Source organism: Xenopus laevis, chromosome 1L (genome assembly GCF_017654675.1).
Source record: "Xenopus laevis strain J_2021 chromosome 1L, Xenopus_laevis_v10.1, whole genome shotgun sequence".
Classification (NCBI taxonomy): Eukaryota; Metazoa; Chordata; class Amphibia; order Anura; family Pipidae; genus Xenopus; species Xenopus laevis.
In genome coordinates, this window is record NC_054371.1 from 148,861,978 (window position 1) to 148,886,485 (window position 24,508).

Sequence of the window (24,508 nt, forward strand, 5' to 3'; positions counted from 1 at the left end):
AATGGTTTTGATTCAGTTCAGCTAAACACCAAGAATTTGTCTGAATCCAAATGTAACAAAAATGCTGGGATTTGGGGCATCATTATTAAGTAGATTTTTACAACATGTTATCAGAAATCATGGGGGTGGGAGGGATAATTTCCCTTGCAGCATGTGTATGTATGCCTTCACCCATTTGGAATGTTCAATGCTACTAAAGAAGTGATGACATTTATAAGAAGTTTTATATCATGTAAATCCAGAAAGTAGATTCAATTTCTCTTGCACAGTGTGCTCCGAGTGCATCAGCAATGCTGCACAAGTGGTTAGAAGTTGCTTTATAAAAAATTTCCAATGATTTCGACCCCAAGTTAAAAACATTAATTAAATACTGGTAAATAACTAAATAGCACCTTTCGTTTTTTGAAGACTCCTTTGGTACCAGGTACAGCTTCACATACTCGGTTGAAGGCTTCTCTGTAATGAAACAGAAATTCACATATTCATTATAGAAATAAATGAAAAGTGCCAATATTAACACCTCAAACCATAATTTCTTTACTGTCACTATTCTGTTTGTAATGACAGCTATCGCAATGCCCTGGATTTCATCTTCTGCATTGGGGCAGGGACTGATCTGAATACAATGATAATCTATGTTGAAGAGCCATCTATCATTTAATTTTTTTTCTCTGCCAGAGGTTGATTTAAGCGAATGATAATAAAGTGCAACCTATTCCTGAGTACAAAAAAAGGTTAATTTTAGCATGCAGACAGAAGCAGAGGGTTGCATTCAGTGTGACACTTAACAAGTGGTTAGCAAACAGATTTTCATAGATGGAACTATAGAAATCTTATTTATCTAGAATCATATAGTATAATTAAAACATTTAAGGTATTCCTTGCAGCAATGAAAATGTCTTTAAAGATGTGCACTAATTAGCTAGGTTATAGTCTATATACATGCTGCAAATGATAACATTTACTTTGACACATAAACTTTTTCCACATCAGTGAAGTGTTTTTTAAATAATGAGTAAACCTTTTTTTCTGTCTCTAATTTTTTTCTAAACATCCTCCAGAATAACATACCTTTCTCCCTGAATTCAGATTTATTTTGTTTCTCTATTACAGCCAGTTCAACTCCAGCTTCTGCTCCTTCTCTCTAAAGAGGTGCTTACTTTGCTGCCTCACATGTAACCACCCTCCTCAGTTCACACCTGATGACACTGCAGGTGTTTGATCAAGACTATGGGGCAAATTCACTAAGCAGTGAAAATGCGCTAGCGACGCCTTCGTGCACTTCGCCAGGCAAAGTTTCGCCAGGGTGTTGCACTCAGGGAGGCGAACGGTAGCAAAGTTGCGCTAGTGTTAATTCATCAAGCAAAGCGATGCGTAATTTGCATACAGCGCCAAGTTAAAGTTGAATGGACGTATATGTAGCAGCAAATACATTACACTACATGAGGCTGGGAAAGCTTCATTAAATAAAATAGAGTTTATATTTTGCCCTATACATGTGCCCACTGTATAGTTTCGGTGCCATATGTTAGGAAATGTAGGGGGGAAGGAGGGTGCCCCTGTAAAAATTTACGATCTTTTTCAGCCTATCACCCTTGAAAAAGGAAAAGACACCAGCGTTTTTTGGGACTTAGAAAAAAATTTAACTTTTTTTGAAGCAATCCCTATCTACTCTATTGCACTTTGCCTGGTCTGAGGTGGCGAAGGCATGTCTGGCGCAAGAGGTAACGTTCAGTAAAATGCGCAAGTTAGTGAATTAGCGTAGTTAAGTTGTCCCTTTGCCACAGCGCAACTTCGCCTGGCATAAGGGTGCAAAGTAGCGCTAGAGTAGCTCCACTTCGCTAGAGAATTTACCCAGCGCCCATTAGTGAATCGCGAAGCTACGAAATGACATCACGCTGGCGAATTTGCGCTAGAGTTAGGCACTTCGCCCTTTAGTGAATTTGCCCCATTGTCTTTAGGATACCATTTTTCTATTAAAGGAGGATTCAACCACCCATGGTAATAAGTCCCCACTGGCCCCCCTCCCTGTCCTTGTAGTAGCACTAACGCAAATGCGTGAGTGAGCGCAGTGGAGCTCACGGGCGCCATCTTCTCATCAGTAATCTTCGTAAAGTGAGTGCCATATTGGCGCATGTGCAGTTGGAGCAATCTTCCAGTTCACGACAACTGCGCATGCACGGGAAGTGACGGAAATTGCCAAAGCACTCGAAGATTACCCAAGCGCCGGAGGGATGGCGCCCATGAGCTCTGCTGTACTCACTCTGCATGTATGGTCAGAAATCCAACAGGGGACACAATTCTGGGGTAACACCCCAGCAGGGGGGAGGCAGGGAGGGTGGCCAGCAGATGGGCCAGTAGAGGGGGGCCAGTGGGGACTTATAACCATGGGAGGTTTAGTTCTCCTTTAAGGAAATAAAACACATTTTTCTGTACCTTTCAATTACTTTGTACCAGGTTAGTAGCATATTTTTTTACCCTGCCATGCAAATAGCTTGATGAAATGTTGTATTGACAACTTCATTGAAGCATTATGTATTTGGATGGACACATCGTAATTATTAAAGTGCACGTATTATATAGTAAAGTCTCTGTGCCCATCTCTCTTGTGTGCAGTGTAAAAAGAAAACTGGGCAAATAGATAATATTGTAGGAGGAGGAGGAGGATGTGGCATTGTGGCTATTATGTTAGAAGTCCAGTCACTCCAGCCTTTAAGATTAAATTTTTGGCTAACTAACTACATTGAAAACATATTTTATATTGCACAGCCTATTTACCCAGTTTGTACATTTAACTGTTCCTTTAATACTAACACTGAACAACATTATGGAAAATTTACAGACATCTTCCTTTTATGCAAGTCAGTTTGAATAAATATATGTCCAAATTTAAAGCAAAGATTTGTAAATTGGGAGATTTGTAAATTGGGGGCACATTTTTTGCCAATTTGTGAAGACTAGGAATCTAGAAAACAATTGATCAAAATAAGTCTTCTGTGCATTACCTTATGTAAGAGCCTGAGAGATGTATATCATGTCTGGGTAGATATTACACTTACTGAAGTAATTAAGTGGTCCTTGGGAAAAATATGTGAGTATACTTGAATATGAATGTGGATAAACATGACATTTTCTGAAGCATAAGTTTTTTATTTTATCTTTTTCCCTTCAACTGACCTGACCTGCCTTTGTGTGATTTCTACGTTTTAAACTTGTGATAAGTTGTTGCATCCTCTACTATCAACCCTGCAGACAAAAGTCAGTCAATATCAAGCACGAAGCTGCTGTTTCTTGAGTGGCCATATGTCATAGCAGCACTTATCATGAATTGAATATGATTATTAAACATATAGGCTGTGGCGTGACTGCTATTCACAGTATCATCAAATTGAAACAATGGCATGGCCATGAGACACAACTCAAACAGATAATTTAAAGCAATCAAATAATATTTCCCAGACTAATACTATTCTCTCAACAATATTCACTTTAAACATGAAATACAATATTTGACTAGACAACGCCCACTGAATGTTCAACCAGACATCTTCTCTGGCATAAAGATAATTAATAGTCTGTGATTGGCCAGATGGTATGATTAGCATTAGCAGAATCACAAATGAATGAGTTCCCAGACTTGCCATTCAGAGACCTCTGTTTTGTAAAGGACTAGGAAATTTAGTATGTCCTAGTAATTTATATGGTGAAATCTCAAAAGGTGCTAACTGACAACAAGCATTTTCGAGGAATAAGAAAATAGGATCTTCAGTAGATCTTCTGACTGGTTTCTGTCTCCCACTTTTTTCCCTCATCCATTTATAGTGCAGTGCCTCTTTCCACTATAAACCTACTTTGCTTGGCCCCTGTTTACTTTTCTCAGAATATCAAATACTGTATAGTTGCATCTGGGATCCTTAAAAGGATATCTTCTTGGATCTCATACTTCGAACATGTATACAAATAAAAGAGGTAATTAAATACAACTCCAGCAGTAATAATTTACCTTTCGTACGATTTCCAGTGGGAGACATAACTTTTGTACGATTACTGTCAGGGGCAGAACATCGGCTGATCTGTTCTTTTACTACTTTATTTGATCTGAAGGTTAGTGGCAGGTCGGGAGATGGGGAAGTCTGATTGTTTGAGGATTCAAACGATCGGATCTTTGCTTCTATGGCCAGCTTAGCAACCAATCAGCAGGTACAATTTACTGGTCATCTGTTTAAAAGTAAACATCTTATTGGTTGCCTATGAAGATTTTCATTCATCTAGGTCATGGTATATCTAGTATAGGTAAATCTAAAAACAACTTGACAATCTGAGTAATCATTGAAGACGTTTCACTACTCATCCGAGCAGCTTCATCAGTTCAACTCACTGGTGTGGGAAGTTCTTGGTGTATAAACTCTTTAACTAATCCAATCACAATGGCACATTGCAACTCTTCAAAGAGGTGAAATCTGAAATTCACAGAGGTGTTGATTCTGTGTAGTTACTGTGATAGGATTATCCAATGTGTCATGCAACTCCTAGAAAGAGGTGTTACTTGTGAGAGTTGCATGAATGGACGTTTGAAGGGTTCTGAAACCGCCGGGGTATAGATGTAAGAACAGCATTGTATGTAACAGACAGGTGGTGTCATAGGCCCCCGCCTCTGTTCAGGGATGGTTTCTCCACCATGACATGAATCACCTCTTTCAAACCAGCGGTCTTCTTTATCCAAGATTTGGACATTGTTATCTTTAAAGGAGTGTCCCTTGTCTTTTAGGTGTAGAAAGTTTTGCCCTGTAGAGTTCGCCCTCCTATGCTGAGGCATTCGCTTGGTGAGCAGTTGTTTTGTCTCCCCAATGTATAGATCTGTGCACTCCTTTCTACACTGGACTCCGTATACCACATTGCTTTGTTTTTCTTTTGGTGTTGGATCCTTTTGGTGTACCAGTTCTTGTCTCAGTGTATTGCTAAGTGTGAAAAACACAGGGACGTGGTGTTTGTTGAAAATCCTCCAGAGTTTCCCCAACACTTCAGATACATATGGGATGACTATGTTTCGCCTACTATGTGTTTCTGGGTGATTATTTCTATTGGTGTTCCTGTTGGGCTTGGTTGCTACTGTTTTGACAAAGGCCCAGTCTGGGTAGCCATATGCTTTTAAAGCTCCTCTGAGATGTTTTTGCTCTTTGTCTTTGGACTCTGTATCAGTTGCCACACATTCCGCCCTGTGGTGCAGGGTTCTAATGACCCCCAGTTTGTGTTGCAGCGGAAGGTGGGAGTCAAACAACAGATATTGATCCGTATGAGTGGGTTTCCTGTATACTTCAGTTTTCAAGTTACCCCCCTCTTGGATGCATATCAAACAGTCCAAAAAGGCAAGTTTGTTCTCGTGGACATCTTCCCTTGTGAACTTGATGTTATTGTCCACTGAGTTAATGTGTTCTGTAAAGGCTGCCACTTCATTGGATCTGATTTTAACCCAAGTGTCATCCGCATACCTGAACCAGTTACTCAGTGTAGTTCCCTGGAATGTAAGTAAGGCCCTCCTTTCCACTTCCTCCACATACAAGGGGAGAGACTGGAGAACCCATTGCACAGCCATGTTTCTGTCTATAAAAAAAGGTTCTTGTACTTGAAGTATGTGGTATTAAGGCACAAATCCACCATTAAACATACTTGGTTAGGACTGAGCTTCGTTCTGCTGCTGAGGGTGTATCTCAATTGCCTCTGTCATAGGTATACATGTGAACAATGAAGTGACATCATATGATACCATTGTTTCTCCTGCCTCTAGTGTAATGCTGTGAATCTTGGTTACAAACTCTTTGGAATTCTGGATATGATGCACTGTATTGCCTACCAACTGGGCTAAGATGTTAGCCAAGTATTTTGCAATGCTGTATATCACTGAATTTATGCTGCTGACAATGGGTCTTAGTGGAGTTCCTTCTTAGTGTATCTTGGGGAGTCCGTATAAGCATGATGTGGCTGGGGTACAGGTGGTATAAAACTCGATCAATGGATTTTTCCTTTTCTAGTTGTAGTAGGTAACTACCGCTGGTTGGGTCTTTCCTTAAGGGTTTATATGTATTGCAGTGGTAGTCAGTTGTGCTGAGCACAACTGTGCATCGCCCTTTATCTGCTCGCAGGATAGTGATGTTCGGGTCCTTACTCAGAGAACTGAGTGCTCTCCTCTCTTGTGTAGTGAGATTAGAGGGAGGTGTTCTGGCACTTGACAAGGCAGCTGCCACTTTTAGCCAGAGTTGTTCCGCTTCTTCCTTTTTCATGTGATTATTATTGATAGCAGATTCTGTGGCTGTGATGAGTTTAACTACTGGGATGTGTAGTGGTGTCACTGCATAGTTTAACTCCTTGGCTAGTACGTCCTTTTCTGGCTGAGTTAGTAGCCTATCTGATAGGTTCCTAACCTAAGTATCTTTGGTGTTCTTTGGTGTCTCATCTTTCTGCCTCTAGGTTAGTTCTTCAGTCCTTTTCCAACTGCTGCTTCGTGACAGTAATGTGATGAATTAGCTTATTTGTTGCTCCTTACTCTTAATGTGTTGGGCAATCTGTGCATATTCAACAAAAACAACCACCATTTCCGGAGTTCCAGCAGGCAGTTCTTTTGCCAGACTCAGTTTCAGATGTTCAACCCGCTGCTTAAGGGCATCAATGGTAAAGTTGATCTGTCTGACCCGTTCATTTAGTAGATGTTTTGGGGCTTTTTGTAAAATCTTGTTGGCTCTGTGACTTTTTACCGTGGATACCAAGCGTAGGCTACAAGGGGTGAGTCCCTGATGTCGGCATCTGAGATTACAGCATAGATGGTTTCGATAGTCCGCCACTTTTCTTGCTGTTTATTCATATTCTTTTCTTGCTGTTCTTTCATATTCCCGAACCAGTTTAGAGTATTCTCTCCAAAATGAATGGCAATACACAGAATCAACACCTCTGTGAATTTCAGATTTCACCTCTTTGAAGAGTTACAATGTGCCATTGTGATTGGATTAGTGGAAGAGGTTATATGCCGAGAACTTCGCATTCCAGTGAGTTGAACTGAAGAAGCTTCAATGATTACTCAGCAAGTGCAGTTGTTTTTAGATTTACCTATACTAGACATCTTATTGGTTGTGATGGGTTACTGCTCCTGGGCAAACTTAGTGCCTTTTATTACATATGGGGTATGTAGAGTTTTAAATCAAATTAATATATTTATCTGTGTGTCCAATGGTTGTTTTATGATACTTTTTATGATAGTGATAGTAAGAGTCAGACAGAACAAACTTTTCTTCCAATATATAATGTTCTAACAAAGCTTTTTCTAGGAGAGACAGTTGATTTGTGAAACTATTAGCTATCTGAAGTTGTATAAGGCAACATACTTTATAGCCTAATACACTAACCTTGATATAATGTGCTGATGTCTCCTTAAAGCGATGTGCTCAATTTGCTTGGCATCAGAACTTTAATAAATATATAGCTCTTATTTTTCTCCTCTTGACAACATAAGAGGGGTAATTTATTTTTGTCCCTGTGCCTCTTAATGTTAATTCACATTGGAGACACATCAGGGACATTAATGCAATCTCCACTTCAAATCAAATTAAAAATATGGAGTTTAGTGCAGCATTACAAGGCAGCCCTGTCCTTACCACCTGCAACAGAAGGCAAGTACAGGGCTCCTTTGTGGCCTGTGCCCACTGGAGCTCCATAACTTGCTCTTGCCTGATGATGTGCAAGTTATGCATGGGTAGGGGACAGAAGCCTATGTTCCTCCTCCAGCCCACTCCACATAGACATATAATTGATGAAGACAAGCAGAACTGTATACATGGGGCAGAGTTAAGACCTGTGGCTATTCGGCAACATGCAAGCCAGGATGAAAAGGTAGCTGTTACCCTTTTTTTTTTTGCACTTTTCACTTAGCCCCGCCCTTTGTACATGGGACCTACGTAGTTCTGTATGGTATGAATTAGCTACCCTGTGCTGAGCTACAGAGGGCATGCTAGTGGATAAACCACACAAAACCATTCCTGATACTACGAGTAAGGGTGAGATTGACAGGCTACATCACAATGTATGGCTATGTTTGTATTTCTCCTTGACCCACGTTCTTAGTAGCTAGATACCTTTACTGGTTGGTATTTGATAGTTCTTGAAATGCTTCCAATAAAAAAATGTAAGCTTTACAAAACACCCCAGTAATGCCAGTTGAAAGTAGGTGTATTGCATTATATTGCATAACTTGATGTGAAGCTAAAGGAGAAAAGGAATAGCTTTTACCCCTAAACATAATCACCATCTGCTTAAAATATCATCAGATGGTGCTAGGATGACTAACACTGGCACAGTCATATCTGCAATGCTGTACAGTTTTATATGAGTGTGTTTATTATTTAAAGATATTTGTATAGTTTCTGCTAGTTTTCTACTTAAGATCCATTGCTAAAACTCACTCTTATAAATACTTAGCTAATATAATCCATCACAGACAGGAAGCGGTGGTGGAAATGAACATAAAACGACAAGTTAAATATTAGGAGGAAAATCACAGAATTTATATGGCATCCTCTTCTTTCTTGCATGGTTCTAAAGTGTCACCAAGTTGCAACCTTCTTTACAATAATATAACAATGTATAAATTTACAACAATGTAACAAACAAGGTATGCAGAATGAATAATTTGAAGACAACAGAAGTCATTTATTACTTTAGCCTCAGTTATGGACTCTGCAATTTTCCCCACAGTCAGTTGCATGCAAGACCCTATTAATTACAAGGTACTTCTATCAACATGTTCCATGCATTTCTATATAGCTGCACTGCTGCCTTCCTCCTGCTACTACGGCTGAATCAAACACTGCTGCTACTATTGACACAGAGGAACCCTGCAGCTACTGCCATTTCCAAACCAGCTTGTAGCTCAAGGGTTTCCACAGTGCTTTGCATCAATAGGTGCAGCATACATTCATCTAAAAAATCTCACATAGACATCACAGGGTGAGCGTTACAATTTATATGGCATCAGCGGCATTTTGTCTGATTTTTATATATATGTATATATATTATCCAGAATATATATATATATATATATATATATATATATATATATTCTGGATAATAGATACATTGACATACATTGACATACAGTGGTGTACAAAGTGTGTACTTTTGTAAATAAAAAATATACATAAATACATTGCTCAACATCCCCTCTGATGTTGCTCTTGGTGGCTCTTGGAGTTATAAAGACACAAACGTAGAACAAACAGAGCAAGCTAGCAGTCCACATGGAGCTAAGAAACCATAGCCCTTAGTAAGCAGGTTAGATGATAGATATAAACAGCACCCCACGACTAAATACTGCGGTCTATACTGGGACAGAGATGAGTGAAGCACTTCTTAAATCTCTTTTAAGAGCTGAAAAATGCCAGTATCGATTTTAACATTTTAGGGGATCCAAAGGAAGGGGGAAAGTTGACCTCTAACCTATCTAACCCTTATACTATCAATATTAAGATCAGTAAAGTTGTATTACTTGCTAAAAAGCCTTCCAACCCTTCCTTGAAATTGTAATGTATCTACCGGACATATGCATCAAGGGGTAGTTCACATTTATGTAAGTTTTATTGCAGTTTAATCTTTATGATGATGTAGTGTAGCTGACTAGCTGGATCTGATTAGCTTCATGGTGTTAACCAGTAGCCCTTAAAACCCTGGATGTGTTTTGTGATACCAGTACATGTGTGTGAACCCTTAATTTGGGATTTCCTCTGTATTAATATTGTTCAACTAAAAGTTGAAAATCAGCAGAAGCAAATAAATCAAAAACTATAAAAATACAACAGGAATATTAAATATTAAACTACCAATCTAAGGGAGAGAATTCTTGCTGCAGTAGGAGGATTTTTAAGAGGAAGGAACAAATACCGTTCTCTTGCAATGTTGTATGTGTCAGTATCAGGGCAGAAGATAACAGACATGTGGACATGCTGGACTGTGTTCAGCTCTAACATCTGATTTTTTGTGTTTTTATTCCCATTGCTGCATCACAATTTGTCTTTCTAAGCTCTCTCTTCTTTTCCCCCACTGTCCTTGATGACAAAACAAGAGCTTTGTGGAGGGTGACAGTTAGTATGATGGACAAGTCCATATTCCTTCCATGCAATTAAAAATATTGGTTGAAGATTCAGTCATGTTTGAAAAGTTATTAAAGGTCCAGGTAGAACAGGACTGTAATATATAATACACAGACCTACTGTACCTGGCCAGACTGACATGGAGACAGAAACAGTATATCTCCCTATCATCCTTAATCAATGTCAGTCTACTGGAGATGTTTGTGCTGAGAGGGAGAGCATATATCTCAAATGTTTACTACCGTATATACTCGAGTATAAGCCGTCCTGAGTATAAGCCGAGGTACCTAATTTTACCTCCAAAAACTGGGAAAGCTTATTGACTCGAGTATAAGCCAAGTATAAGCATAGGGTGAGAAATGCAGCAGCTTCTGGTAAGTTTCAATCAAAAAATTGAGGGTTTCTGCTCCCATTGGAGGTGCCGGCGTCTCGTTTTTGGACGCCAACGACCATTCTTGGGTGCCAGCGACTATTCTTGGAGACTATTCTTGGACGCCAGTGACTATTCTTAGACGCCGGCGACCGTTTTTGCGATTGACCCGAGTATAAGCCGAGGTAGAGTTTTTCAGCATATTTTGGATGCTGAAAAACTCGGCTTATACTCGAGTATATACGGTATTTTCTAATAGTACAGGACCCAAATCAGATTTTGATTAATGGCTTGTGTAGCATGCCATCTCAAATTATATTTGGTGTAAAATCTAACTGTACCAGCAGTGTCAGTTGTATTTTTAATTGTAGTTAAGGAAAGGTGGCACAGCTGGGTTCAGGCATTTTTCTACCAGCACAAAAGCACTTGTGGAGAGAGAACATGAGCCATGATGCTTACAGGGTAAGAAGCAGGATCCTTTCCTCATTGTGCCCCAACAATAGGTGGATCACATTTGGAGAACTTGCTGATCAACTAAACTAGGGATCAGACATATATATTCAAATTCAGTATATATATCAATATGGAAACTGAAACTTGTGTATTATGTGTGTATAGACATAACATACCCCCTGTTGTAAATTATGTGATTTTACAGTTCTGGGGTCTGGTTTCCTTCCAAAACTTAAAGGCTCCTTATCAAATTGACCACTGCTTGTCAATGTGTTTGGAACTTAGATTGTAAACTCCTAGGGTATTTTAAAATTATTTTATTTAAAGTGAATGATGTACGATCTTTGTCAAGCACTGTGCCACAATCAATACAACTTGTATTTAAAAAAATAATAATAATAATCAGTCAAACACGTAAAAGCCCATTAACTAAAGGTTGAATTTAGTGGTATTAGAGGTATTAGCAACCATAGAATTTACTGGTCACCTGTTTAGATGCAAACATCCTATTTGTTGCTATGGGTTACTGCTCCTGGGGAAACTTAGTGCCTTTTATTGCATGTGGTGGTATTTCTCTAAAATCACAAATGCCATGAAAGTTATTAAAAGATTCAAATAAAAAAAGTACAAAAGAAAACAGATGTAGAAAAATTTTGTAAACTATGAATTTTTCGTGAACGAAAAATTCATACGTCAATGAATGTTTTAATCTCCAAAAACCTCTAAAATCACAAAAACGAAAGGCTGATCTTTGCAAGAAAAGAAAAGGAACATCCATTGACTTCTACATGACCTCAACAATTTTTGCTTGCCGTACTGTTGTATTCGTAGATTTTTAGTTTTTTTACAGTAGATGTGATCTATTTGGATTTTGCCAAAGCGTTTGATACTGTGCCGCACAAACGACTGCTTTCTAAACTAAGGTCTGTTGGGCTTAATGAAGTCGTTTGCACGTGAATAGGAAACTGGCTAGAGGATCGGGTCCAGAGGGTGGTTGTTAATGGTACATTCTCTACTTAGAGTAAGGTTCTTAGTGAGGTCCCTCAGGGCTCGGTATTGGTTCCACTTTTATTTAACTTGTTCATTAATGTTTTAGGGGAGGGTGTTGTAAGTAATGTATCAGTGTTTGCAGATGACACAAAACTATCCAGTCCAATTAATTCCATCCAAGATGTGGCATCCTTGCAACAGGATCTTGACAAACTGGTAATCTGGGCAGCTAAGTGGCAAATGAGATTCAATGTTGATAAATGTAAAGTCATGCACCTGGGATGTAAAAATATCCAAGCCACTTATACCCTTAATGGGACTGCACTAGGCAAATCCATTATGGAAAAGGACCTTGGAGTCCTTGTAGATGATAAACTTGGCTGTAGCAAGCAATGCCAGTCAGCAGCATCAAGGGCAAATAAGGTCTTGAGCTGTATTAAAAGTAGCATAGAGTCAAGGGAGGAGGAGGTCATTCTTCCACTGTATAGAGCATTTGTAAGGCCCCATCTAGAATATGCCGTTCAGTTTTGGTCTCCATCACTCAAACAGGACATTATTGTATTAGAGAGGGTACAGAGAAGGGCAACTAAGCTGGTAAAAGGTATGGAAAATCTTAGCTATGAGGAAAGACTGGCCAAATGGGGGATGTTCACGTTGGAGAAGAGACGCTTAAGGGGTGATATGATAACTATGTATAAATATAGAAGGGGATCATATAATAAACTCTCTAATGCTTTATTTACCAGTAGGTCTTTCCAGCTGACACAAGGTTACCCATTCCGATTAGAGGTTCCGCCTAAATATACAGTGAGAGCTGTGAAGATGTGGAATTCTCTCATTAAATCAGTTGTACTGGCTGATACATAAGATAGCTTTAAGAAGGGGTTGGATTGCTTTTTAGCAAGTGAGGGAATACAGGGTTATGGGAGATAGCTCATAGTACAAGTTTATCCAGGGACTAGTCCGATTGCCATTTTGGAGTCAGGAAGGAATTTTTCCCCATCTGAGGCAAATTGGAGAGGCTTCAGATTTTTTTTTGCCTTCCTCAGGATCAACTAGCAGTTGATCCTGATAAAAAAAACTAAAAGGTTGAACTTGATGTACATGTGTCTTTTTTTCAACCTTACTTACTATGTTACTTGATAAGTTATGAAAAAAATGTGGATTAAGTAACTATAAGAAACATTTTTTCATTTGTGCTAAAAGTATGATTTGGATTTTGCGCACAAAATATTTTTTTTTTTGCACACATAGCCAAGAAGGAATTAGAGGGAACATTGGACCTACTCCATTTAAGTTGATTGTAGTTCAATAGTATAAAAGTTAACACACAAACAAAATTTGCAGTGAGTTTGACAAAAATTTCATTTCAGAAAATATTTGTACTTCTCTAGGTTATACATTGGTCCTATCTTACCTTGTTATTTGAGTTCTTGTGTTGAAGTCTAAAGATCTCATGGATCGCAGAACTTCTATGCATCCCAGATACTGCAAGCAAATCAGGGAGATAAATTAACCCCAGATAATTAACGATCATAACATATGTCATAAGCACCATTACAGACATTTATAAGCTCTACTTCTTAAATACTGTAACATGTTTCATGCTGTTCTTTACCTGAGACATTTTAAAATCAGGCATTTCTAACATTCACAAATCATGAGTTATGAACATATCATAAATAAAAGCATACAGCATAAAAAGGAATGAGATTATGCAGAACGCATTTAGGGTTTTTCAGATAAGGGGTCTTTTTGTAATTTGGATCTCCCAGCCTCCAAGTCTACTAAAAAGACATTTGAACTTTAAATAAACCCAATGGGGGTGTTTTGTCACAAATTTGTATTCATGTAGCTTAGTTGGGATCAAGTACAAGTTACAGTTTTATTATTACAGAGAAAAAGAAAATCATTTTTGAAAATCAGAATTATTTGCTTACAATATTTATACATTGTGTACTGGAATGGTGGGTAGAAAAACCATAGATTCATTTTTAATACTGTTATTTCTGTCACATTAAAGTTACAGGTTTTATATATTTAGGTGTTTTAAATATTCACAAAAAGTCAGTAAATACAATCAGTTTCAGTTTATTTTTTTCTGAGAATTGTTTTGTCTGTGAAAGACATTATTTTTTAAGACTCAATGTAATTCCATACATTTGCCATTGCCAGAAATATTTCTTAAAATATAAAACAAAAGGCAGAAATGGGCAGATTTACTACGGTTTGAGTGAATTTTCGAAGTACAAAAAGTTCAAATTTCGAAGTAATTTTCGAAATAATCGACCCTTCAATAATCGAGGTACTATCTCTTTAAAAAAAATTTCGACTTCAATACTTCGCCAACTTAAACCTGCCAAGTGCTATGTTAGCCTATGGGGACCTTCCAGAGAAATTTTCTACGTTTTTTTATATTCAACGTATGATTGTACAATAAAATCGTTCGAATCATACGAATCGGAGTACAATCGTACGATCGTAGTTCGATTGTATGAATAAAATCCTCCGACTTGAATTCAAATGTCGGAGGATTCTATTTGATGGTCGAATTTCGAAGTATTTTACACTTCGGAATTCGACCCTTGATAAATCTGCCCCTAAGTACATAGCTTTCTGGCACCACTTAAGGAGTTTCACACTTTACCTTGCATAAGTAGATTGTCCTTCTGGGGCTTATTTACTTACATAGATGTAAAACTGCACCAAATATACACAACAATAATAAATTAATCCTGCAGCTATATTTTTGTTATTAAAGGACAAGGGAGGGTAATCTATAAGGTACCCCCCATTGAGCTGAAATGCTAACCATATATACCAGGCCAGTGCGTCTCTTATATAAAAATTGCACTGGCCTTAACTACATCACTAAGGAGAATATTTTTTCCTCTTCCACATAGTCCCTGTGTTGCTTTGGGATGTGTGCATACATGCAAGACTTGTCTGAATTGCTATAGAGCGCATGTGTGTAGTCTCCTATTCACCTGTCAATAAGCCAATCAAAGTACTGCCTGTTTTTAAAGTGGCCTGTAAATGCTTGCTGTTGATTGGCTATTATAATTGCTTTGCACTTTTTATTACATAACCCCATAATTAAGGGGTTCATTTAATAGGCACGAAAAGGCAACAATAACAATTAATTACTAAAATTGTCTTGAAATATCATTGCCTACTCCAAACTAACTGCAAGGTGAACTGTCTATTTAAATATAGGCAGGGGAATACTCATTCAATGTCCAACCAATATGCACATTGCTGAATTTTCCTAATTGTTTCTAATATCAGCATTGGTCAGGTGCTTTAAATATTAGCACACCTGACAGAATATCTGAGCCCAAAACAAGACCTATTAGTGTAGTACACACAAGCAACGTCAGTGCATACTAGTTGCTCCTTCTGTATCAGCATACTAATATGCTATATATACAGTGTCTATTTGCTGTGGTAGGCTCCAATGCTACAGAGATATAACCATGTATTAATAGAGCTGCTATGGCAACACACAGTTCTCAGTAAAGTCCTTTAAGATCAGCGGGCAGTGAAAACTATGTTCTTTTGCATAGAGATCTGGAAAATATAAACCAATTCATTTCCCAGCATACAAAAGGCAATTTCACCTAAATGGCTCACATTCTTAAGATAAAACTTGTTATTAAAGAGCCACCTTAAATATTTCTCACATAGATTTATTTCAATAACCAGTTTTATCTATAATTATACATATAAAGATAGCATACCTATGAGTGTGACCCCTGATCACTCACTATAGACCTAATTGATAGATCTATTGTTAAAGGGATACTGTCATGGGAAAAAAAAAATTCCCAAATGAATCAGTTAATAGTGCTACTCCAGCAGAATTCTGCACTGAAATCCATTTCTCAAAAGAGCAAACAGATTTTTTTATATTCAATTTTGAAATCTGACATGGGGCTAGACATTCTGTCAATTTCCCAGCTGCCCCTGGTCATGTGACTTGTGCCTGTACTTTAGGAGAGAAATGCTTTTTGGCAGGCTGCTGTTTTTCCTTCTCAATGTAACTGAATGTGTCTCAGTGGGACATGGGTTTTTACTATTGAGAGCTGTTCTAAGATCTACCAGGCAGCTGTTATCTTGTGTTAGGGAGCTGTTATCTGGTTACCTTCCCATTGTTCTTTTGTTTGGCTGCTGGGGGGAAAAAGGGAGGGGGGTGATATCACTCCAACTTGAAGTACGGCAGTAAAGAGTGATTGAAGTTTATCAGAGCACAAGTCACATGACTTGGGGCAGCTGGGAAATTGACAATATGTCTAGCCCCATGTCAGATTTCAAAACTGAATATAAAAAAATCTGTTTGCTCTTTTGAGAAATGGATTTCAGTGCAGAATTATGCTGGAGCAGCACTATTAACTGATTAATTTTGAAAAAAATTTTTTTCCCATGACAGTATCCCTTTAATGAACAAACAAAAGCCACCATAAAACAATAGGCAGTGAGCCTTAAATTACTGTGATGAAAAATATTTATTTAGCTAATAAAAAAATATTAACACTAGAATTATTATAATATCATTAGAGGTTTACAATACACTAGTTAAAAATACACAAATATCAAAACCTGCTTACAAATTAAAATTCATATAAGTTCAAGTCCATAAGGGAGTGGTCCATGATTGAGGAACGCTCAAGTCCACACAGGGTTGATAATGGACTGGATAATCCTGAAATTAATACCATAGAGTACTTTATGTCCAAAACTTGTAGTTAATGTGCCTACTTTTTATGATATAAACACTTTTGGCTGACCACAAACACCGAATGGTTGTTTCCAGGAAGTGAATATGGGTAGGGGAGTAATTCACTTTCAAAATGATAGTTGGAAGAAAGTCATGAAATTGTTGGTGGAACTGAACTAGTTCCTGTTCCGTACCTGTCCAGTTTATAAATATGTCATCTATATAGCAGAGGTATATGAAAGGCTTGGGGGGGTTATATAAAATTGTCTAAAAATTTGAATCGTACTAATTTTCGGATTTTCCGCCCAAAAACCAGCGTAGATCAAGATATCTTCGGGTCTTCTCCCATTAACTTTTATACAACTATCTGAGATGCCAGATTTTCGGATTCTGACTTTTTCCATCCTCGAGGTATAATTATTATTTTTTTCACAAAAAAAATCGGATTTTATAGAAAAAAAAACTAGATTTTTTTTTTAGTTTTTGGCATTCTGACTTTAATAAATAAAGTTGCAGGTGGAGAGGAAATCCTCTTCTAGTTTTGCCATGAAGAGATTGGCATATTGGGGTGCAAAGCGTGTACCCATACTAGTCCCCATCCTCTGCAGATTTATTTCTTGGCTGAATAAGAAGTAGTTGTGTGTGTTAAAGGAATTGTTCAGTATAAAAATAAAACTGGGTATATAGATGGAAAATAAAACATGTTTTTAATAAAGTTAGTTAGCCAAAAAATTAATCTATTAAGTCTGAAGTGGCTGGATGTGCAGGGCCGGATTTACATAATGGCCCCCCCAAGCCCACTGCCGTTCGTCGCCCCTATCCCCTCCCCTTTATTCGTGCAAATTTTCATCATCTGGAGCAATGGGGATTGTCACACGGGAATTTTAAAAAATAATTGTACCCAGTGTTTTTGAACCAATGTGGGTGTGGTTGGGCAGCATGCCGCTCGCCTAAAATCCTGCCAACCTAGGCCCAGGCCTAGGTGGCCTTTCCACAAATCTGGGCCTGAGGATGTGTAACATAATAGCCAGAACACTACTTCCTGGATTGCAGTTCTCTTGGTTTCCCCTGATTGCTTAATAAGCAGTAACCAATCAGTGACTTTAGGGGGGCCACATGGGTCAATTGGTTTCCATGTGGCCCCCCTTTAAGTCATTGACTAACTCAAAGTTAGAGAGCTAAAAAAGCAGTAGTGTTTTGTTCTGTTATGTTAGAAATCCACTCACTCCAGTCTTTATAGATACATTTATAGATTATAGATGTATACATTAAATTTTTGGCTAATTAACTATATTAGAAACATTTTTTATTTTACACAGCCTATCTATATAGCCTGTTTTTATTTTCACACTGAACTGTTCCTTTAAGGTAAACTCAATCAGTTGTATAACCGCATGGGATGGTAGGCCATGCTTATCCAGAAATTATTTGCAGGCAGCTATACCATCCTTGTGTGGAATGTTTGTATATAGTGATTCCACATCCATTGTTACTGAAAAGGTGCCCTCTGGAAGTGGTCCTATGCGTGCAAGTTTATCCAGCAGATGTGTTGTATCTTGTAGATAGCTTGTTGTACCCCTTGCAACCAGTTTCAAGATCTGCTCGATGCTGTTGGGCTTCCTGCCTGATTGTGCCTTAGAGAATTGATTGTTCTTCCCACAAGTCAAATAAATGTGGCCATTTGCCCTCTAAAGTTTACAAAGAAACTCCTAAATTCAATTATCTGGGTCACTGCCTAACTACATTTTTCATGTTTACAAATAAATGTTCAGGCAAATCACACATGTAGCATTTTGCAATTCAACATCACCAGCATTAGATATAATGTTCGGCCTGTAGAAAAGTAAAAGTTCACTATTAGCATAGAAGGGGTTTCTATACCCCATTAAAATCTATGGGCATTTTGCCTGCAAATGAAATACCACGAGACACGTTGAAATGATAGCATGTTTAAAAATGAAAAGGTTGTTTCAATAAAAATACTTGGTATGATTGATTACAATAACTGGCTGATTAATTAGCAAAATACAGTATGGCATAACTAAATTACACACTGACGGATGGAGAGGGATGAAGAAAAAAAATCAACTGGGTTGAAAGGGAAAATCAAAGATGAGGCTGTATTGGTAAGAGGGATAATTAGGTAAAGACAAAAGAAGGCAGTATGCTTGGCAAGGCAGAGCAAGCAGATAGAAAAGTGAATTATATAAAAATTTATGAATTAGGTAAAGCAGTGGACAAGCAAGAGTGAAAATGTATGCATTAGGTAAATCAATGTAAAGAAAGCATAAAAGAGACACTTCAAGAGAAGACAAGAAAGGGACAACTAATGAGAAAGTATCAGTGGTGTAAATAAGAAAAATTGCCCTACAGTCACAGAACCTGGTTTGCAGGAAGCCTACTCCTAGAGCTGAGTCAGCTCAGCAGTAGCCTGCACACTGTCTCTCACTGCTGCTGCCTCTAAACTAACTGCACCAGACCAGAGAAGCGCAAATCACTCTATCCTCCCTATTTGTACCTTTCCTAGCTTCCCTTCTCTTTCCTCTGCTCCCTTCCCTTTTTCCTCCTGCTCCTCCACATCACCTTCTTACTCTTCCCTTCCAATCCCCTTTGTGCGGATCCACCCCATTTTTCCCTTTGTCCTTCCTCTCTCCCTCCTTTGCAACGGAGTGACTTCTGAGAGCCGCCACTGTGCCACACACACTTCCTGACTCAAGGTCCATCACGGCCTTGTTATGTCACTTCCAGGTACATGTCAAGTGGAAGTATTGGGGATGTTCACACTGGAGAAGAGTGATATGATAACTATGTATAAATATATAAGGGGATCATATAATAATCTCTCTAATGCTTTATTTACCAGTAGGTCTTTCCAGCTGACACAAGGTCACCCATTCCGATTAGAAGAAAAGAGGTTCTGCCTAACTATTTGGAAGGGTTTTTCTACAGTGAGAGCATTGAAGATGTAGAATTCTCTCCCTGAATCAGTTATACAGGCTGATACATTAAATAGCTTTAAGAAGGGGTTGGATGGCTTTTTAGCAAAGGAGGGTATAAAAGGTTATGGAAGATAGCTCATAGTACAAGTTTATCCAGGGACTGGTCTTCCATTTTGAAGTCAGGAAAGATTTTTTTCCCCTCTGAGACAAATTTGAGAGACTTCAAATGTTTTTTTTGCCTTCCTCTGGATCAACTAGCAGTTAGGCAGGTTAACATAAAGTTTAAATGTTGAACTTGATGGACGTGTGTCTTTTTTCAACCTAACTAAATTACTTTGTTACTATATTGCTCATTGCAACCAATAAGATATTTGTTTTTGTTTTCTAACTGTTGAAATCTAATTGCTGATTGGTTGCTTTGGGAAACATCACTGATAATGCTTCTCTCCACTTTTTACACAGCATGATAAAAAGGCCCCATAGAGTAAGCAGCCGAACCTCACGAAAATTGTCGAGGTGCCGCTGAAGATGGCGCCTGTGAACTCTGATCCCTGAATCTGCACCGAGGTAAAACGTTAGGGGCATTTGCCTGGGGTAACACTTAGGCTGGGGGGAGGAGGGAGTGAGGGTCTATGTAGGGTAGGGGGTAGGGTTTTTTTTTAAATTTAGGTTTAGTTCTCCTTTTAATAAGGCAGTGTATGTTTTCTCCTTGCGTAAGTGTGTTTCCTCTAGTTTAGACCCCAAAAAACATACAGGCAGGTTAATTAACCACAGTGTGTGTGAATATGGTTGTTAGACTGTAAGCTCCACTGGGGCAGAGATGTGTGTGAATGGTATATAATCTGTGTAAAGCAATGTGGTATATGTGGCGCTATATAATTATAGAATAAGAAATATAATTTACACCATTGCTGACATGTATGGGGTACTCCAGTACCCAGTGTTCTGCTAGCATATATGTTTTTAATATAATACAGAGGCATTGGCCTACATGGCAAAACCTGCAAATACACAACCATGGGAGCAGGTCAAAAACAGGCTTTAAGTTCTAAGAGATATTAAATTACGTGATTCTCGGGCCACACTGACACAACAGAAAATATTCACTCGCCTAATAGCTCTATATATCCCCTCTATTGGGGTAATGTAATAAAAGTCATAAACATTTTTTCTCAGATGCAGTAAGCCATAGCACCCAATCAGCAGGTAGCATTTACTGGCCACCTGTTTAAAAGCAAATACTGTATCTTATTGCTTGCTCCCCCATTATTACATTTTTTAGCATCCTGCTTATACCTCTTCATATAGTACTTGCATGGAAGAGGCATAAACCTCATTTTTAATATTGTATTTATATATTTCTACTGTATAGCCGTGAGAACACATTAGCGTTTTTTAAAATAGGATACACATGCATACATTTATACATAGCACTATTCCAGAATCTCCAACTGAAAATATAAGGGTAATAGAAGTCATAGACTTCAGTATTTGACTTATAATTCTACACATTTATGAAGCTCCTCACTGACTTCTAGTATCCTTATACTTAAGAGTTAAAAGCTAGACCCAGTGATCATCCCCCTATATGTTTGTAACATTTTAGATTAGATCTATTCTTTTCTTCAAACTCCCTCATTGCTCAAACATAAGCAGTGATCACTGCTAAGGTGAATTAGTTCAAAAAAAGGTAAGGCTTAAAGGAAAACTATACCCCCAGAACAATGTAGGTCTCTATAATAAGATATTGCATAAAACAGCTCATATGTAAAACCCTGCTTCATGTAAATAAACCATTTTCATAATTATATACTTTTTTAGTACTGTAGTATGTGCAATTGGGTAATCATAAATATAAAATTGCCATTTTAACAAATAAGGGCCATCCCCTGGGATTGTACGATTCACAGTGCACACAAACAAACCATACATGTTAGGTCACATGAGCCAATTAACAGACAGAGTTCTGTCTTTTGCTTCCATACTTCTTCCTGTTACAGTTAGAGTTGAAGTATTTCTGGTCAGGTGATCTCTGAGGCAGCACACAGACCATCATAAAATGGTGGTTCAAGGCAAGAGATGTAAAAGGGCAAGATTTACTTAAATATATATACTGGTTTGGTAAGATTCTTTTATATGCCACTTAATATGATATAATCTGTTGCTTAAATATTCATTTTGGGGGTAAAGTTGTCCTTAAAAGTTAACAATTACAAAAAGCCTGCTATATTATAGCTACATCTATTGCAACACAAAAAACAATAGGCAACCGTTATACTTTCCTTTACATACTCTTGTGGTATTTATATATACTCTATATACACTTTTCTTTACAAATAAATCCTTCCAAAAAAGATTTCACAGTGTAATATGATGTACTTGATCAAGTAGGAAAAAAATCTTGATGTTGAATTCCACGACAAATAAGTCATAAAATGAAAGGGAATTTACTTGGCAATACAATACAGTAATCTGTGGTTAAATTTATCATTATCTCCAAGCAGCAACTGGCAAAAAATAGCACCTAATGTAGCACCTACTGTTTTAGATATTAATAATCCTGTATACAGCATATATAACACTGAAACCCTAAAATAAAACTGCGCCGTATCTACTACATGCGAACAATCAAATAATTATTTTTCAACATATTGAAATATGTTGAAGCTGGATGACCTACATCTCATTTTACAGGGTTAGGACTAGAAAACCCAAACTGTCTACCAGCTTAAAATGCTTCACAGAAAGAATTGCAGCCTCTGTCCTGGAAAATAATTATATTACGTATTAAAAAAAATGTGTTCAAAAGCGTCTTCCAGAACCCAGGAATTTAAAAATTATTATTCACAATAGAGAATGGGTATCTATACCAAATAGTTTAGGACAGTACTACAGTAGGCAACATATTGCAACATATGATTGTTTTTATAGGTCTTTACAAGCCAAAAAGTGTACCCTGAAAACAGTGTCTATAGCTTATTTTGCTCTTTGGAATGATGTACAGCTCCGCTTTTGCTCTTCTACAGAGAGGAAAAGAAATCTTGGTAAAAATTGAAATATTCAATACAATAATCTAGTATTGTGACTGGGCTATATTATAAATGCAGGACTATACAGGTTTATGTCAAGCTTCCTGACTTTTTCTTCCCAAGACTGTGGGAATATAGAGGAAAATCATTACACGCAGGATGCAAAGAAGATATGGTACGATTGCAAATATTAAACTAGCCTTTAAAAAAAGGCATCCACAATTTTAATTGCACTATAGGGTAAATATTCATCTTTTTTCGTGCTTCTATTTTCCTTAGCAGGAAAAAAAGCTCCAACACACAAGATAACATAAGCATTTACAAGGCAATGTTTATTTCCATGCAACCACGAAAATCCCATCATTGTTCATCAACTGTTTAACCAAATGCTCTTATTAACATAGTAATGACTAGCCTGGAAAGCAGCGCTGCATTCATTAAGGCTTGTCTCATATCTGGTTCAATTTATCCAGAAGAACAGACGCCCTTGATATTTAGAATGCACACTTCTTTTCACACTGCAAAGATATAAGCTACTGTACCTAGCAAAACAGAATGCTCCATTTACTGGTAAGCACAGCACTAATGCATTTATATTTGAGTTGCTTGTTAAATCATTCCACTGTCATCATATACTGAACGATTCTGCTGTTATCGGGAGCAAACTGTTCATTGATAAAAAAGAAGAACAAGGAAGAAACAGACCAACCTTCACAATGTACGTCACTCCAGGTCCCAGGATCTTCTCGTTCGAGTGCAACCATCCCCGAGAAGGTTTATTGACGAAGCTGCTACTTTGATTCCAATCCTCTCCTCCCTGATGCATTTCTTCTGGTGTTTTTTTCCCTGTGCTCATCTTGCTCAAGTCCTGCTGAGAACACGGGGTAGAGACAAGGTTACATGTGTTCTCTGTGGCTCCTGCTGCTATGCTTACAGCTGGAGAGCTCCCCTGTAACTTGGAACCTGCAAGCTCCTTTACTGCAGAGGAAAGGTTCTTAATACCCAACAGGCTGGCCGAACTTGCAAGTTTTAAGTTGGACACTTTGTGGATGAATGTACAAAGAGTGGTGGGTCCATTTTCTTGGTCCTTTTGCAGCACGTCAGGTGGTGCTGAGCAGGGTGGTGAGGCTGGATTTCCGGCTACAGTGGTGACTTTACTGTTCATGGACAGGTTGTGCAAAAGGTCGTCCACTGGTGTCACAGATTCATTCTTGAAGCGGTTATACTTGGTACGTTGAAGCATGCCCTTCTATCTCGTTTTTTTCATATGCTTTGGCAAATCTGTTGCCAGTCTAAAAATCACATTTGGTAACATATCCTGGCATTCATAATTATACCTGTAAAGCACATTATAAAAACAACAATACCATAACAATTTAAAGGAATAAAACACTTACAAATCTGAGCTAAATTGTCCACATGGAAAAATAAAAGTGAACCTGTCTGTTTTTTTAGATGTACGTAGAGTGGATGCAGAAGCAGACAGTTCTCTATGACATTCCAATTCTGGTTAGAGCTGCCAACTCGCTCACAGCAAAAGCATGACTCACACAAATGAGGAGACCCTTTTCAACAAAAGGCTCTGTGAACACTGCAAATCACTTCCTGTAGCACAAAAAAATCCACCCACTTACAGCACACTAGAACCAATCAATTCTCAAATTTCCTCTCCCCAACTTCACAAACACATCATTTTTTCAAGTATTTTCAATCTGTCCCCTCTGTCCCCAAAACCTTAGCACACCTCCAGCAACTCAGTCCGTCTACCTATAAACCATACTAGCTTAATTACACTAGCAGTTTCACATACATTTTATGTTTAGAGGGTATGAAATACAAAAGGGTGACAATGGATGTAACTGTGCAGAATTGCAAGAATT

At 38.0% G+C, this 24,508-nt stretch overlaps 1 protein-coding gene across 1 annotated transcript in view; it reads right to left on the reverse strand.

Annotated features, from left to right (window-relative positions):
* LOC108714850 (SHC-transforming protein 3) overlaps positions 1–24,366 on the reverse strand; it is a 49,172-nt gene extending 24,806 nt beyond the window's left edge. The window contains exons 1-3 of the mRNA XM_018259231.2: positions 23,338–24,366; positions 13,361–13,431; positions 393–456 (exon numbers count right to left, since the gene is read on the reverse strand). Coding sequence (XP_018114720.1) covers positions 393–456; positions 13,361–13,431; positions 23,338–23,871 — 669 coding nt within the window. The 5' untranslated portion in view covers positions 23,872–24,366. The remainder of the gene's footprint in view (positions 1–392; positions 457–13,360; positions 13,432–23,337) is intronic.
* Positions 24,367–24,508: the final 142 nt, after the last annotated feature.